Raw genomic sequence first — 18143 nt, 5'->3', positions numbered from 1 at the left:
CATGCCCCTGCAACTGTCTCCTCACCCACACGCTGCTAGTAACTCCTTCTTCGGGTTCCTATCAGGAATCCCAGTTAAAAACCACTGGCTTACCAAGCTGAGTTTGAGTGGATCATTTCTTTGATCTGTTATTGGTCCATCTTGCTTTCTATGGCCTGCGTGGCTTTGGGATTGACCTTCGCACACACAGACACACATACAGACACACAGACACACACAGACACAGAGAGAGAGAGAGCAAGAGAGGGGAGGGACAGAGGGAAGGAAGGAGGGATGGAAGGAGAAAGAGAGAGAGAGAGAGAGAGAGAGAGAGAGAGAGAGAGAGAGAGAGAAATGTTAGGATTGATTGGGTGGGTCATACCCTCTGAAGGAGACAAACCAGCAATAGCTGGAAAACAGCATGTTAACTGTATACAGCATGACACTGTCAGGTCATCCAGGAGGAGGACGCTATGGTTGATAGAATTTCCACACACATTGTCAATATCCACACACAGGATGTTGCTTTGCTATTCCCGAGCCTGGCCCAGGAAAGGTCTTACCATTCCGACAGGTCTGAGGCATTGAGGTCCCTGACGTGCCTATGCTCATGATAATAATACACATTCACTCAGGACATCATTTATTTTCCACACTATCTAGGGTGAGTAGACACTCATTCACATCTCCCAGGAAAGTTGATGCAACAGTTGGTGCTTACACAGGGACAAAACAACAAAACAGAGATGCACCCTGAAGGCACATGGGCACTGTGTGTGCCCTGGGTGATGAGATGCGACTGAAGCAAAGCTGAGGGCGGACATGGCTGCATGTCCCCAGCTGTGAATGATATGCAGCTAAGGCTGATGCTTCACAAGGTGAAGTGTCTGGGGGTGAGGGGCGGGGTGACTGTCCTCCTCTGTGTCACCACACAGAATGGCATGCCTTCTTCATGAATTGAGTCTGCCACATGAATACAGAGAAGGCCCTGAGCAGCTGACAGACTTGAGAATATATTGTGACCAGTGAAAAGATTCAGACAGGGCAGGACTGTGTGATTGGGTGACAGGACATGGAACTAAGACTGAGATATCTGCCGAGAAAGGCACTGCCTCTGTGTAAGGAGGGATCATGAAGAAGAGAGATATATGGCCACTGTCCTCCATGCTAGATGCTGACCCAGCAGGAAAGGGGTCCAGGATGGAGATGTTGCCTACTGTGTCTTAAGGTTAGAGGACCAGAAGAGACACCTAACGAATTGTACCTGTGCAAAGTAGATTACCCCACAAGCTGGAGCTATAGGCCAGTGGGTAGAGTATAGTCCCAGCATTCAGGGCCACCAGAATGTACTGTTTCAGCATCATCTGATGAGGACATGACCCTTTCCCATGATGCATTGCCTTCCTAGGGAGAAATGAAAGAGCATCCTCACCACAGACATGGAAAGCACAGACAGGACAAATGAGCCAAGTCCAGCTTGGTGAAACGAATGGGTTTTGTCTTAGTTCCTTTTCTATTGCTGTGATGAAGCACCATAATCAAAGCAACTTATAGAAGGAATGGCTGGTTTTGGCTTACAGATCTAGAAGGGTGGTGTCTTAGTCTGCTGTGAACAGACACCATGACCAAGACAACTCTTATAAAAATAACATTTAATTGGGGCTGGCTTACAGATTCAGAGGATCAGTCTACTATCATCAAGGAGCATGGCAGCATCCAGGCAGGCATGGTGCAGGAGGAGCTGAGAGTTCTGTATCTTCATCTGAAGGCTGCTAGGAGATACTGGCTTCCAGACAGATAGGATGAGGGTCTCAAAGCCCACGCCCACAGTACACACCTGTGGGTCTGCTTACAGATGGGTCCCACAAGGATCTCTGGCCAGGCTGAGGACAGGGTTCGATTGGCGGCTGCCTTGCTTCCTCTGTCCGTGGGTAGCCCGGGATGGGTGGGGAGAAGACAGAGAGAGTCCACTGCTGCCCTGCCACCAACCACATCTCAGCGCCTCAGCAGTGGCAGGGGAGAAGGGAGAAGTGTTGCAGCTCTTTGAAGTGTGCAGGCTGGCCGGTGAAGAGGGGAGGGACCGCAACAAAAGCTCTCAGGCACAGGGAAGAATCTCACACACCTTTACTTTTGAGCTTGGCCAATATATACAGTTTTGGGGTGGCAGCAGGTAACCCCTATTGGCTTGGTCTGAGAGCTTGGGAATGCCTCATCTTCATGAAGGTGCTACTCCTATGTGATCACTGACCATGGACCTCTCTGTGGGAGGGACTGTGGAGAGCTTGAAGCTGAGAGAGCCAGATGGCTGGGAAGGTCCGAAGCGCCTCCCATCCCAGCAGCCCAGAGGCCAGGGTGCCGGGGCTTCTAGGACTCTTCTACCAGGCTTTCCAGCCTTCACAGCTCACTGCCCCCCACACACCTACTCCAACAAGGCCACACCTACTCCAACAAGGCCACACCTACTCCAACAGGGCTACACCTTCTAATACTGCCACTCCCTGGACCAAGCATATACAGATCATTTAACAGGTGGGTTCATCATGGCAGGAGGCAGGTCCACAGGCAGTAGGCCTAGTGGCTGGAGCAGACAGCTGAGGTCATGTCTTCAACACAAGCACAAAGCAGAGAGTGGACCTGAAACATGAGTGAGGCTTTATAACCTCAAGGCCAACTGCCAGTGACACAGTTCCTCCAACAGGGCTGCACCACCCAAACATCCCCCAAACAGCACCACCAACTGGGAACCAAGTGTCCAAAAACCTGAACCTGTTAGGGACATTTGTCATCCAAAATATAGTTTGTCAGGGTTACAGGACATGTATAGCTATACCACCCAAAGGGTCAGTTCGATCTGGCTTTTTCCTGTCCTTCCCTTTTGGAATAAGAATGTCTGCTCTCTCTGTTTATGTGATGGAAATATGTAAATTGTTTTAAATTTTATAGAAGATCTCACTTAAAAGACTTTGGACTCTTAAAGTGTTGGGATCTTTTAAAACTTTGTGTGTGTGTGTGTGTGTATATGTGTGTGTGTGTGTGTGTGTTTTTTTAATTTTAAATTTGACTGTATCTTACATTTTGAGATCAACATGAGACCTGGGGACAACAGATTGAAGGTTACAGTTTGAAGTGATGTGTTCGTGTGTCCAGTTGACAAGGGATGGGATGTGATGGTTAGATTTAACTGTCAACATGATCCTGTAAATGTTACAGCTCCGAGGGGAAAGGTAACCTGACAGTCAAGAGCCAAGGAATACCACAAAGTACACCACACAACAAACCTCAAACAAGAGATTTATTGGGCAAGACACAGAAGGGTGGCTGCCTCTGATATGGAGAGAAGCAGCAGAGAACTGAGCACGAGTCAGGCTTACATAGGGTATCTTGGACACAGAGTTTTATCAGGGTAGATATTTCCAAGGTGAGAATTGGTGGAATTTCCAGCCAGTGGAGAGTGCAGGGATTGATGGGCTTTCTGGCTCATGGATTGGTGGGTTTGGTGAATTTTCAAACCCAAAAGTGATTTCAACTTTTTACCCTACAGACCCAACTTAGAACTACCTGGGAATAGTGCTGGTGAGGCATTGTCTACATTGGATTGAACTATGGACATGTCTATAGGGATCTATTGAGTTAACTGATGGGAGAAGAGCCAGTCCACTGTGGGCAGGACCATTCCCTAGGAAGGGGTTCCTGAACTTTGTAAGAGTGGAGAAATCCAGCTAAGCACAAGCAAACAAGCAAGTGGAGCAGGGGACAGAGAGAAAGAGGGATGGATGGAAGGAAGATAGATTAAAAACAAGGGAAAGGGGCTGGAGAGATGGTTCAGCGGTTAAGAGCACTGACTGCTCTTCCAGAAGTCATTAGTTCAACTCCCAAAAACCACATGGTGGCTCACAACCATCTGTAATGAGATCTGATGCCCTCTTATGGGGTGTCTGAAGACAACTACAGTGTACTTACCTATAATAAATAAATTTTTGAAAAGCAAGCACCTCGTCTCAGAGATCTGGAGCGGCCACACTTGCAGAGCTGTCACCATGCCTCTGGCTAGAGATCTATTACACCCTTCCTTGGAAGAGGAAAAGAAAAAACATAAGAAGAAACGGCTGGTTCAGAGCCCAAATTCTTACTTCATGGATGTGAAATGTCCAGGTTGCTACAAAATTACTACAGTTTTCAGCCATGCACAGACAGTGGTTCTTTGTGGGAGTTGCTCAACTGTGTTGTGCCAGCCCACAGGAGGGAAAGCCAGGCTCACAGAAGGCTGTTCATTTAGAAGAAAGCAACACTACTCATCTATACAAGTTCCTGAATTTGTGTTTTTCACAGAAGGCCTTATCAACTTCAGTTACTCTACCAAGACAATGTAATTATTGTTTGATTTTATTAAGTCTACAACAATAATCTTTTATTTTGGTGTCAGTTTTTCAATAAAGTTTTAATTATGGACAAAATAAATAAAATTTTAAAAACCTTGGGGCTGGAGCAAGAGGGAAAAGGGAAGGGGGGAGGGGAGGGGAAGCTTGGACATCTAGTGCTCAGGAGAGACAGGTAAACATTATTAAACACACTGGGATATCTTATCCCCAGGGCCTATCCAGGAGCTTTAGTAGCTCTTGTTTTTGAGCCTGGCCTCACTCTGCCATCCAGGCTGGTCTTGAACTTATGTGTTCAAATCCTCCTCAGACCTTAGGCTGGCATATGCACACGAAGATTTCACCCTCCAGGGGGTCAGACGATGTTTGTGAGCACCTGATTAGAGACAGGGGGCCATATGTACCCCTTTTTTTCTACTAAGGAAGTTGGAGCTGTTCAGAACTCAGTGGGTGACCTGTCACTAGAGCCCCAGGAAAGCTGCCATCCACACCCCAGCCCACTCCCAGAACCTCTGCCCTCCTTTCAGAGCCCCCTCTTCTTTGTGGTGGTCACATGGAAACTGGAGTTGGCAATGGCAGAACCAAGACCTAACAGGCCACCTCATTTTCTGACCTTAGCATGGAAGATATCAGACACTACCCAGACACAGCTGTTTCCAGTCTCTGCACAACAGAGCTTACCAGTGGCCCAGAACTCCCTAGAAGCCACTGCCCTTCCCTTGATGGCCCCAGTTATTCAACAGAACTGAGTCGCCACCTTCATGCCCCAGTGGCTCAGAGCATACTACTGTCCAGGAATTCGCCCCCACACTCCACAAATTCCTCAGGCCAAAGGGAGCTAGAGGGTGCACCTGACCTTCAGGTGGCTGGTGAATTACTTTTGTTCCAGTCCTGGTAAAACTCACACTCAGTGCCTGTGAAATGCCAAGCCGCATCCCTAAGCCCACTTAAGAGGGAAGCCAGTACGATGGGAAGCATGCATACTGGCTCAAGACCAGGAACAGACCTACATACGATGTCCTGTTCCTACTGAGCCTCTGTCCCTGCCCCACTCATAGGCAGAGGGGATCGGCAGTGGTCACATCATTATGTTTCTGTCACCCTATCTCTGCCCACCTTCCAATCATGTGAAAGCCACCTTGAGTCCCTAAAGTGGCTGAAACCTCAAGGCCAGAAAGTTCTCTGCTGTAACAGAGGGGTGAGGGCCCTGCAGTGGGAGGGGATTGTGACCCTCAGGTTTAGATCCTGCAAGCCACACTGGCAAAATTCTACTTAGGACCTGGAGGCAAGGCAGGGTGCACCCACCAGCCGCCTTTGGCCTGAGGAATTTGTGGAGTATGTGGGCGAATTCCTGGACAGTAGTGTGCTCTGAACCGCTGGGGCATGAAGTGCCATACTCAGGGGTCACTGAAGGGACGTTCGATTGGAGGGTCACATTGGTACAGCAGAAGCAGGCACTACAGGAGGGAATCAGGTTCCCATGGACAGGCCAGGTGGCCCACAGAAACCACCCTCATCAGCAGGTAAGGGGCCAGGTGGAGCAGGACAAAGGGCGAGCCATGGCAGCAGGGGCCACCTTTCTGGTACTCTAACTATAGAATGACTGCATTCCTGAACTGGAACCAGCCCTCCAGGGACAGACTGGGAGTGAAAGTCTTGCTGAGGAACAAAGCCAAGTAAGTATATACCTGGGCATCCCCATGGATGAGATCACAGCCAAGCTGCAGAGAGATCGGAAGCACATCAGGCCTGGGATCCTGGTATTGGAGACTCCTGACTCTACAGGACCAGCAGTGTGTCAAGACTTGAGAAAGGAAGCAGCCACAGCTAACAACTGGGTCTCTGGGCTTGTCCCCATCATGAGCACCGTACAGCTCTGTAAATAAATGCCAGTGTGGAGGCACTATCAGGGGTAGCAAGAACAGCTTGCACTGACATCCCAGACCCGCCTTGTTCTGCACATCTGCCTGGGGGTTGCCTGAGGAACAGCCTGTCTGCCACTGAGAACCACAGAGCAGGCTGTCAACAGCAGTGTCCAGCTCTGCCAATGGGCAAGTACCAATGGTTTGGTTACCCCTTCTCTGCTTGCTGCTTCTCTGCTACCCCTGGTTGGCCCAGGCAGGTTCAGGAGCCAGGCCTTCCTTCAGCTACCAGTCTCTGTCCAGGGCCATTGTTGCCTTCTTCACTGCTGAATAGTACCCTAAAACAACATACATATGACTACAACCATCAGGATTCATCTAGAGGCTAATTCAGAACTCTCTCTCTCCTCTCTCTCTCTCTCAACCTCTCTCTTCTCTCTCTCACGCGCATGTGTGTGTCACATGCTTAGAGGTCACAGACTAACCTCAGATATTGTTCCTTCCTCAGTAGCTGGCCATTTTGTTTCATGAGACAAGATCTGTCAGTAAGATATGTAGCACACCAGACTAAGTTGGCTGGCCAGCGAGCCCCAGGGATCCTCCGATCTCCACCTCCCCAGAGCTGGGATTATAGACAAATCCAGTGCACCTGGCTTTTTAAAAATTATGTGTGTGCATGTGGGTTTATATGTAGGTATGCCCATGAGTGTGCAGGTGTCCACAATGACCAGTTCAGAGACCTAGAGGCATAGGATCCCCTGGAGCTGAGGTTACAGGTGTGTCCCAACATGGGTGATGGGAACTGAACTCAGGTCCTCTTCAAGAACAATGCAAGGTCTTAACCATTGAGACATCTGTCCAGCTCTCCCAATCCTCCCCTTCAACCCCTGCACCGGTCATTTTGTTGTTGTTTTCAAGTCATACTCTTAATGTGTACTCAAGTCTGGCCTGGAATTCAGAGATTAACCTGTCTGAGACTAAAGGATGTAGCACACCTTTCGGCACCAGGCTTTTTGGTTTGTTTGGTTTTTGATTTCTTGAGACAAGGCTTCTCTGTATAGCCCTGGCTGTCCTGGAGCTCATTATGTAGACCAGGCTGGCCTTGAATCAGAAGATCCTCTGCCTCCCAAGTGCTGGGAGTAAAGGCATGTGTCACTATGACTGGACACTGAGCTCACTTATGATGGTGTTTTCCGGTGTGACAGGATCTAGACCAGTGGTTCTCAAGCTGTGGGTCAAACAGGGGTTGCTTGAGACTGTTGGAAAACAGATTATGTTACATTATGATTCGCAACAGGAACAGTATTACAGTTACAAAGACACAGTGAAAATAAGTTTATGGTTGTGTGTCACCACCACCTGAGGAAGTGTACCAAAGGGGGCCAGCATTAGGAAGGTTGAGAAGCACTGTCCTTGACTCACCGGGAATGTAGGCCTCTGGGCATGCCTGTGGGGGCTTATCTTGATTATGTTAACTGATGTAGGAACCATCTTAACTGTGGGCAGAACTGATGTGGGAACCATCTTAACTGTGGGCAGGACTGACCATGGATGTGACATGACCAGCTGTTTCTGTGCTGCAGTATCTTTTCCACCATGATGGAGCGTGTGTGGCTAAGTAAACCCTTGTTACCTACAGCTGTTTTAATAAGGGTGCTTTGTCACAGCAACAAAACCAAAGACATACACCAAACACTTTACCAACTGAGCCATCTCCCTGCTCAGATCCCGGGGCCCTTCAAGGGCTGGGGCTGCTAAGCCACCCTGGCAAGGGACAGTGCAGCCTTGATAAAGGACACCTGAGCTAGGCCCCTCAGAACTCACCCAAAATGCAGCTACCTTCAAAGCAAAACATGGAGCCCAAGCACTACAGGAGACCACACAGCAAATGGATCAAAAAAAGTTTATTCTGAATATTTAATTTAAAAAAATTCCATACCTATGAGGTGTGCTACAGAATTCCAGATGATAATTCATATAGAAAACCCGACCTAACAACGGAAAGGCAAGGATTCTGCAGGAAAGCACACAGGGAGAAAATGGGCATCAATCCTCATGTGTCCCAGAGGTGGGGACTCGTCTACAAGGACATGCTGTTCGCCCGACTGTGCATAACCAGTGTGGCCCAGCCTCCTGGTGTCTCAGACACTTGAAAGCATCGTAGGGACAGTTGCTCAAGAAAGCTGGGGAGGCACCCAGGTGGGAGTATCAGTTCACTCAGTCCCGTGTTCAGCCACATCAATCTATCAGCTGACTATAATTGAACATATTTGGCAAAAAGAACACAGCTCCCCATAGAGAGCATGCTTCAGGAAGCCTGCAGGGAGAAGGTATCTATCTGCCTGGCCAGCCAAGTGGCTGGGTACACAGCACACTGCAGGCTGCTCAGGGGTCACGAGCAGGCCCAAGACCCCCTCCCCAAGACCCCCGTGTTGCAGGCCAAGCCCAGCATAAGCTGCCAGCGCATCTCTGAGATGTACTGTGTGCTATAGGCCTCGAATGCAGATAGAGAAGTGACACTGCAGGGCGAGGCAGGAAAAAGGGATCAACCAGGACTGGGGTGTCAGGGGAGGCACGGAGATGAGCAGAGATCAGGAGAAGGAATGAGGGAAGCTTGGGTCCTGGACTAAGTGGGCAGGACTGACAGATACGACTTCCCTCGCAGTGTCAACATTCCAGGACCTCACTTTCCTTTGGTCCCCTTTCCTCTTCTTCCCAACACTGGACCCCAGAGAGCCTCCTCACTGAGTGGCCACTCCAGGAACACGGTCTCCATCCTGGGAACCCGACTGCCATGGTGTGGGGGAGGTGGGCACAAGGCCACATGTACCACCAACCTCAGGAGAAGCACAACCCCTGAAGTGGCTACATACCAGTCAGCTTGGCAAAAAAAAAAAAAAAAACCAACCCACCTGGGACGGCTGAGTAATCACCCATGTTCTCTGTGAACATGATCATCAGACATTAGCAAACTCTGTGGCAGGACATGCCCCGAAGCATCAGCAGACGTAGTAAATATAAAGGCAATATGTATATTCCCCTTCCCACCTTCAGAAAAAGAACAAAAACAGAACGGAAGCAGAAACCAACTTAAACACACGCAGATACTCTGTAGTGTGAACCCTGTGCTGGTGCTGGTAGGCTCTGGGTGGCCACCCTACTGCCGCAGCTCCACATAGTTGGCTGGGAAGAGCCCATATCTGCCCTTGCACACCCCACGCCACCAGCCGTCGTCAATCATTTCTATGTTGGTGATGATGTCATCAGGGTCAAAGGAAATCTCATCGTCGCCAGCTAGGAAGGGAGAGCAGAAAGAGACTCAGATGGAATCGTCATGTGACCATGGAGACTGAGACTAAGACACCCACCCGGCAAGGGAGAGGGGTGTGGAGAGGGCCCTCACAGACACTTGACAAGGAGGGCAACGGAGAGGGCTGCTAAGGTTAGACATGAAAATCTAGACTCTAGAAAGACATGAGGTGATGGCCCAAAAGTCACAGAACCCATGTGTGTACAGGAAATACATGCCAGGTCTCTGTTCAGAAAGAGAAGGGACTAGCGGACCCCTCTCTCCATCTGAGCCTTGGGGCCTGAGGATTTGAGAGAGTCCCAGCTATGCACCCTATAAAACAGTGCTCAAATAATAAGAAACTAAGTCAGGAGGAATGGACGTGCTGACGTGACAGAGGGGCCACACTGGTTCTAAGTCCTCCCGTGTGTGGCATCTTCACTGGAGAGTGGGGTATGTTCCCATGGAACCCTGTCCCCGGCCCACACAGTGGGTCTGTGACTGAGGGGGCTCTGCAGCTCTAGATCCCCAAGGACTCAGAAGATGAGAAACATGGCGGGGGCACAGACACAGCATCCCTGGTGTCATCCCAGGTAACCCCTGCAAAGTTACTTCAAGGCACAGTAAAGTCCACCTAAAGTGTCAGCCATTGGGAAAATTGAGGCATGATCATTTAAGCCTGGGAGTTCAAGGTCAGACTGGGTAACAGACCCTGGTTCAAAACCAAGCATAAAATAGCCTGTATTCCTTCCCAGAACTGGTCTTGGGGGAGTGGCTGTGAACTTCACCCTGGGGAGAAACATCTGTGCCCAAAGGCCACGCTCAGTGCCTTACCAGCCTGGTAGTCATACAGGGCGATGGCTGTGATGCCCAGGTCACTCTCATACCCATCGTAGGTGTCATCCTCTGTAAGAAAGCAGAACTGCTGAGCAACGGCCAGGATCCGCAAACATACTGCCCAAGGACTGATGGGAAACTTGCTAAAAGAGAGAGCTCTTCACATCAGCTGGGTTCCTGTGTGGCAGGTATTGGGATGGAGAGACCAGATACCTCCTAAAAACAAAAGGACTTAGCTGGGTGCTGGTGGTGCATGCCTTTATTAGGAGGCAGAGTCAGGTGGATCTCTGAGTTTGAGGCCAGCCTCATCTACAGAGTGAATTTTTTTAGGACAGCCAGAGCTACACAGAGAAACCCTATATCCATGGAGGAAAAAGGGAAAAAAAAAAAAAAAAAAGAAAACAACAACAACAAAAACGACTCATCAGGCATTTTCTTATTTAGTGATTGATGGGGCAGGCTCAACCCATGAGGGTGATGGTGCCCTCCCTGGGCTAGCGATGCTGGGTTCCATAAGACAGCGGGCTGGTCAAGTCAGTACGCAGCACTCCTCCCCTCTCCACGGCCTCTGCATCAGCTCCTGCCTCCACATTCCTGCCCTATTTGAGTTCCTGTCCTGACTTCCTTCAGGAATGGACAGTGATGTGGACGTATAAGCTGAATAAAACCTTCCTTCCCCAACTGCTTTGGTCATTGTGTTTCATCACATCAGTAGAAAACCTGACTGTGAAGGTCTTGGCTTTCAAGAGAAGAGCTTAGACACCAACTCTGACACATACAGAGAAGTATGGCCACATGGACAAGTAACAAGTGGGCCAGCCTGGGCTACAGACTGAATGAGGCTGTGGTGGTTTGAATAAGAACTACCCCATATGCCTGCATGCTTAGTTACCAGGGAGTGGGACTATTTGAAAGGATTAGAAGGATTAGGAGGTGCAGCCTTGCTGGAGGAAGTATGTCACTGAGGGTGGGCTTTGAGGTTTCAAAAGCCCAAGCTAGGTCCCAGCATTGCCCCTCCACACCTGCCTTAGGATCAGGACATAACTCTCAACTACTTTTTCAGCACCATGCCACTACGCCTGCTGCCGCCATGCTCCTGACATGATGATAATGGACCAAGCCTCTGAAACTGTAAGCAAGCTCCAATTAAATGCCTTATAAGAAATGCCTTGGTCACAGTGCCTTTTCACAGTAATAGAACAGTGACTAAGACAGAGACTGAAAGCAAAACAAAACAACAACAACAAAAAAACAAAAACAAAACAAAAAACCCAAAAAGCCAAAATGTCTGATGTCACAAACCCGAGAGGAAGAATGCCAGAGCAATAGAGGTTTGGAATCAAAGGCTGCCCTGGGCCTTTCAGGCTAAGAGCAGCTGAAGTGCTCGGCACCCAGCCCCACACTGCTACAGGGGGATGAAGAACTCGCCTGGTCTGGTGTCTTATTAGAACCTCATTCTCCAAGTAAACATGTAGCCTCACTGTCTGCTGAGGCACTGGTGCATGTGCAGAGCACGGGGATGTGGCCTTTGATGTGGTTGGGCAATAGGCAGAGCCCTCCAAGGGAGGACTCACCAGGCCAGCAGATCCCCACTATAGCCTTAACCATTCACGCAGCACAGAAGGGCCCTTCCCAGGACTCCAGGATAGGATGCACTACTGCATCTAAACACCCCCAATCCAAGGGGTGACCCAGAACTCACATTCCTGGGCAATCAGACAGCAGGCCAACCCTCTCTGAGGAGCACACTGAAGGGAAAGACATCTCAGGAACCCTCCTTTCCCTGGGCATGGCTAGAGTCAGATCCAGTACCTGCTTGGTAGTGGCCAGGAACCTCTGTGCTCTCGTAGACAGGCTCTGACGTGTAGGCTAGGCCTTGCTGGCTGCTAGCCTCAGGAATGCCTGCAGCCTCAGTGCTGTACTCAGGCTCAGGCTCGCTACCTCGGTAGCTCGGCTCAGCTTTGAATGGAGCTGCATCCTGGGGAGAGACATACAGGCATCTCTCACACAACTACCACAGACAGAAGAGCCCCACTCGCAAGTGGTCAGACATAAGGCAAAAATGGGGGCTTCATATACAGGGAGAGGGGACAGAAGCTTCCCGTTGGGGTAGGCAGGCAGAGCAAGCTGCCACAGTTCAAGAAGATCACTCAGGCCCAGGAGCTGTCCCATGTGGCAAGACAGCGGCAGACAGAGCCTACTGCAATGCTAACAGCGTTTCTGTTGTGGTGGCTGGACACTGGACCCTGTCCCATCTTGCCACTAAAGAATCTCAGGTACTTCTCTTGGCACCTGTTCCCAGATGATCTGATAGACACAAGACCTGTCCCTGTCCCCAGCTTCAACAAAGAGCCAGTGTTCCAGCACCTGGCCTAACAGGAGGTATCACTATGTAGCATGCCTCTGTTGGTTGGGCCACTTGCTACAAGGCCATATCCACTGAAGTCTTGCAGGGGAAGGCTGACTGCCAGGCAGGGTAAGTAACAAAGGTGTTCAAAGAGGTGAATCCTGGTGGTGAATAGGTCATGGTCGCCTAAGCCCCAGTCATGGTCCATATGCACACTAGAACCCACGAGCAATGTTACCTAGCTAATGGAAGGGCAGTACACGAGGACTGGCTGGGGTTCCTGGGATGTGTCTGTGGGCAGAGGGGCTTAGTTCAGTGAGGGATCCCTGAGTCCAGGCAGAGTATGGGAGACTCGAGGCAGGGATGAGGCTAGGACTCCCCAAAGCTTCATGTGAGGGGGCCACGAGGACCAGAGAACAGGAGGCTAAGGAAGAATACTGTCTCAGGGCCAAGGAAGGGTTCATTCCAGAGGGAGCACGGGCAGGACAACCAACATACTGAGCATGTAGCATTTACTTACCTCCCAGAAGCCACACGGAGAGGAAGGCCGTGGTGCTTTGGGCTGCCCAAAGGTGAGAACAGCCAACCTGAGGTGGGAGGGAGTGTGCACCTTGCTCCAAGTATACAGAAGAGGAGGGTGTCAGGAGTCTGAAAGAGTCTAGGGCAGCCAACTAGCCATGTGACTACCCACCTCATAGATGGGGCTGGAGGGTGGTCTGTCTTCAGCTGGCTGAGGACTAGGGGATGCAGGGGGCGTCTGCTTCTTGGCTCTGGCTTGCTCCTAAGACAGAAGGACAGCAAACGCATGGTTACCCAGATAGCCTGAAAGTCAAATCTGCAGCTTTGTAAGGGGGTGGCACCCAGGTGGAAAGCCTGCTGGGAGAGTAGAAAGCACTGATCACACAGCCATGCCTTCTCAAGGACTCGGCCTGTGGTACTCCTGTGTCACAAGGTGGGAAGATGCACTTAGATGTGCAGTGGACAGGGACACTGGGCAGAGGTACAGAGGTGGCATCAAGCAGCCACTCCATCTGGCCCTCAGCTTATTTCCCATCTTGGGGCTCTGACCCAAAGCTACTGTGGGCCAAGAGTTTCAGGGACCTTTGAGCGGGTAGATATTTTCTGCACATTGGGCAGACATGACCCCTGAGGGCTGACCTCCGTAGAATATCCCCAGGCAAAATCCTGGTCCCCAGGACTGCAACAGAAGACAGAAAAGAGGCAGTGAGTGGGCCAGAGCTGGGCAACATCCCTCAGGATCCCTGGTCTTCAGGGCTGTGGTATCAAGTATGGGGTGTTCTAACTACTTGGGGAGCAAGCTCAGACAGTAGCATGGGAAACTTATTAAGATCTGCATGTCCCCATAGGAGATGTTCAAGGTTGCAGTCAGGCCCCAGAGACGGGACTTAACTTCACCTATTCACTTCACACCCTCTCTCTACTCTTCTATGTAGGGGGAACAATAGTTACACTGTGTGCTCTTGAGAGAAACACCGTAAAGACTCTAGCACAGTCTTTGCATCCAAAGAGCTGTCTGTCCTATGCCACTAAAACAGCTGTGGGAATCACCAAAGGTGAAACACCCCAGGCACTGGTGTTCCTGTGCATCTGAGGGCAAGACAGATCTGGGTGGTTCAAGTGTCTAACACAATAAGGAGGCCTGGCTGTTGAGTTAGTCCATTTGTGACAATAGGCTGTAAGGCTTGCCCTGGCCCTCCCTATACCCAGTTGGGTGCTGAGAAGAGCCCTCACTGTCAAATGTAGGTTTAATGTCACACTAGAACCTGAAGCACAAGGGGGTCAGGTCTAGTCTCGTCAGCTCAAAACTGATAGGAAAAGATGATATAAGAAATGGGGTGGAGCCGGGCGGTGGTGGCGCACGCCTTTAATCCCAGCACTTGGGAGGCAGAGGCAGGCGGATTTCTGAGTTCGAGGCCAGCCTGGTCTACAGAGTGAGTTCCAGGACAGCCAGGGCTATACAGAGAAACCCTGTCTCGAAAAAACAAACAAAAAAAAAAAAAAAAAAAAAAAAAAGAAATGGGGTGGAGAGGACAGAAAAGCCTCACACAGCAGAAGAATCAGCATCAAGAGAATCTAACACCAGAATTCAACAGTGATCCAGAACCACACGACCAAGTCATCCTACAGAAATTTCTATAAAGGAGACAGAATGCTGTGGGATGGCACACATGCACCGTGGATGAACAGAACCTAAGGTGTGAACCCTCACTCTGAGACAGGGCCTCTATAGGGAGGAGATGTACACCTTATAAACTCATGGTCATTCCTACATGCGGCCACATTCCAGAGACGTACTATACCGGGGCTATCTGCAGAGCCATCTCTAGCATACGCATGTGGCCACGGGGAAAGGATGAGCGCTGAAGGTGTCCAGATAGTGGGTGAGCATGTAAGCAAGCCTTCCTACTGTACCAGACCCTCCTGAATCTAGCCGGGAGCAAATTAACTCCTCTCAGTGGCAAGCAAGAAAGCATATCACACAAGCCTCAGGGCGGAGCCCTGCCTCCACACCTGCTCCCTCTACTCACAGTAGTAACTAGAGTGACAGAAAGAAGCTTCCTCCCACAGTGCCCTGCTGCAGACTCAGAGACGCCGAGGCTCTGGGACAGACACGACATCATTACTCACTTCCAGCTTCCTTCGTGCCTCCTCCTGCTCCTGCCTTTCTTTGGCCATCCGCTGAGCTCTCTCGGCTTCTGCCTTCCGCCTGTCCTCCTGCTCTCTCTCCTTTGCCAGGTTTTCAAAGTTAGCACGGATATTACTGGTTTTGCTGGTCACTGGAGGAAAGAGAGGACACGTCTGTCTCAGAGCACCCCACCAGGACAAAAGCTACACCAGGGTGACCTTACAGCAAAGTCATCCTCACACAAGGATACCCACGGAGCACTGTCAGCTCACCCAGGCCATCACACACAAAGCCCAAGGGAGCCTGATGGGCCTTAGAAGGCTTGGGTCTGCACCACAGTTAAGCTAGACACTGTCGTAGCTGAGCACCACAGACTCAGGCTGAATGAAGCAATAGCTAAGCTCTGTAACCAGGAAGGATGGAATATGGCTCAGCAGAAGTTCCCCAGTGAGGAGCTGCGGTGTGGCTCAGTGACAGAGCCCTTGCCTGACATACACAAGGGACCAGGCTCCATCCCTGGCACCACTGGGGGAAAAAACAAAGACAGGAGCAGGAAGGGTGTCAGGCATGAGCAGCATGCGCCTGTCTCAGGAGTAGGCTGACTGCACCATTGAGCCCACAAGTGAACAGCCCTGTTCTCAGAACACCATTTTCCCAGACATGACAGGAAGTAGGTTTGAGTGTCTGGCAGGTATTTCCTCCAAGGTGAGCCTCTCTGGTATGGAAAAGCCATTGCTGAGCCAAGTGAGGTGGTACAAACATGTCACCCTAGCATTGAAGGGACTCAGGCAAAGGACCAGGAGCTCTAGGCAGACTGGGCTACATGAGACCCTGTCTCAAAACGAAATAGAAAAACAGAAACAAACAAACAAATAACAAACAAGGAAAGAAAGCATTGCTGTTGGTCGATATGAAAGTCAAGGTCTCAAGCGTGACACCTGAGTTGGCCAGGGATCTCACCTGGGATCTCAGTGCTTGAATCAAGAGTGTGGCAGAATGACTTTAAGCCCAAGGGCACCCTGAGCTAATCAGTGAGCCCAGGCCTGGCCTGGGATATAGAGTGGAACTCTGTCTACAAAGACAAATGCAAAAAATAAAAATAAAAAAAATTTTAAAAGCTGGGGTTTTGGACATTTGTGACTGCTACCACGGTATGCTGGTTACTTTAATGTCAACCTGATATAAGTTAGATTCACTGCAGAGGAGGGAACCTGAGAGTACTGTTGGCACAGGACACACGAAGACCAAGTTCTCAGCACAGAGAAGACTGATTTGCCCCAGGGGGACAAAGGGCAGGGAAAAAAGAGACAGAGACAGGAGACAGAGAACGAGGGGGAAGGGAACAGGAACAAGGGAGAGGGGAGAAGGGATATTTGCCCTGAGGACTGCCTCTGGATAGGCAGGAGACAGACAAGGCCCATATACCTGTATGCAGCAATGGCAGATTATAAAGGAAACAAGGGAACCCCCCCCCCAACATCAGAATGGGTTGGTTTATTTTGATTGGATGGTTTGATCAGAATAGCATTTTGATGGCTGGACCTTGATGGTCAGCCTCAGGAGGAGGAAGTGGCCAAATAAGAGAACAGACGTTGGTGGCTAGCTTTAAGAATGTGATCTAATGGTTTAGCAAGGGAGAGGGAGGAGGACAGGGACCGGGCAAGACCTGCCAGAGCCATGTTTGTCATGCTCAGGCCTACTAGAGCCTTCCGGGACCTCAACCGAGAAAATGCCTCCATAAAATCAGGCTGTAGCTGGGCAGGGCTGGCACACACCTTTATTCTCAGTGCTTGGGAGGCAGAGGCAGACAAATCTCTGGTCTAGCCAGACAGTGGTAGTGCACGCCTTCCTTTAATCCCAGCACTTGGGAGGCAGAGGCAGGTGGATTTCTGAGTTCGAGGCCAGCCTGGTCTACAGAGTGAGTTCCAGGACAGCCAGGGCTACAGAGAGAAACCCTGTCTCAAAAAACCAAAACCAAAAAAAAAAAAAAAAATCTCTGGTCTATAGAGTAAGTTCTGGGACAGCCATAGATACACAGAGAACTCTGCCTCACAAACAACAACAACAAAAAACCAGGCTTCAGGTAAGCCTGTGGGGCATTTTCTTAATTAGTGATTGATGGAGGAAGGCCCAGCCCACTGTGCTGGATCATCCCTGGGCAGGTGTTCCTGGGTTCTATAAGAAAGCAGGCTGAGCAAGCCATGATGAGCAAGCCACTATGCAGCATCCTCCACGGGCCTCTGAATCAGCTCCTGCCTCCAGGTTCCTGCCCTGCTTGAGTTCCTGTCCCAACTTCCTTCAGTGATGAACAGTGATATGAAAGCATAAGGCAAATAAACCCTTTCCTCCCTGAGTTGTACTGGTTATGGTGTTTCATCACAGGAATGGCATCCCTATTAATACAACGATTATGACAGTTGTCATTTAAAGGCTATGAAATGACTGACTGACAGACTGTAGGAAAGGGCTCTACAGTTGAGTTGCAAGCTTAATCCAGATATCTGGTAGTAGTCAGAGTTTTGGAATTTTGGTTTCTTTAAAAAACACAAAAATATTATAAAAAATGTTTTTGTCGTCGGGCGGTGGTGGCGCACGCCTTTAATCCCAGCACTTGGGAGGCAGAGGCAGGTGGATTTCTGAGTTCGAGGCCAGCCTGGTCTACAGAATGAGTTCCAGGACAGCCAGGGCTATACAGAGAAACTGTGTCTCGAAAAAACAAAAAAAAAAAAGTTTTTGTTTTAATCCCAGGTGTGGGGATATAGGGCTGCTTCAGGCTGCCTGTGGCAGCTGACTATGATTTGCCTCG

General features: G+C 50.0%; 1 protein-coding gene and 1 pseudogene across 3 annotated transcripts in view; one reads left to right on the top strand and one right to left on the bottom strand.

Annotated features, from left to right (window-relative positions):
* Positions 1-3966: 3966 nt before the first annotated feature.
* Positions 3967-4381, top strand: LOC114624306 (annotated as a pseudogene). Its single transcript, XR_003711906.1, has one exon. The product of XR_003711906.1 is annotated as a 40S ribosomal protein S27-like pseudogene (transcript).
* A 3725-nt stretch (positions 4382-8106) lies between these two features.
* Cttn (cortactin) overlaps positions 8107-18143 on the bottom strand; it is a 35615-nt gene continuing 25578 nt past the window's right edge. For both annotated transcript variants that reach the window (XM_028771068.1, XM_028771069.1), the window contains 5 exons: positions 15340-15488; positions 13382-13471; positions 12156-12321; positions 10341-10412; positions 8107-9511 (listed from right to left, as the gene is read on the bottom strand). In XM_028771068.1, the coding sequence (XP_028626901.1) occupies positions 9375-9511; positions 10341-10412; positions 12156-12321; positions 13382-13471; positions 15340-15488 (614 nt within the window). In that variant the 3' untranslated portion in view covers positions 8107-9374. The remainder of the gene's footprint in view (positions 9512-10340; positions 10413-12155; positions 12322-13381; positions 13472-15339; positions 15489-18143) is intronic.

This window comes from Grammomys surdaster, unplaced genomic scaffold (genome assembly GCF_004785775.1).
Source record: "Grammomys surdaster isolate TR1022 unplaced genomic scaffold, NIH_TR_1.0 205, whole genome shotgun sequence".
Lineage (NCBI taxonomy): Eukaryota > Metazoa > Chordata > Mammalia > Rodentia > Muridae > Grammomys > Grammomys surdaster.
The sequence above is the reverse complement of the archived record's forward strand: the minus strand, read 5'-3'. Positions and strand labels throughout refer to the sequence as shown.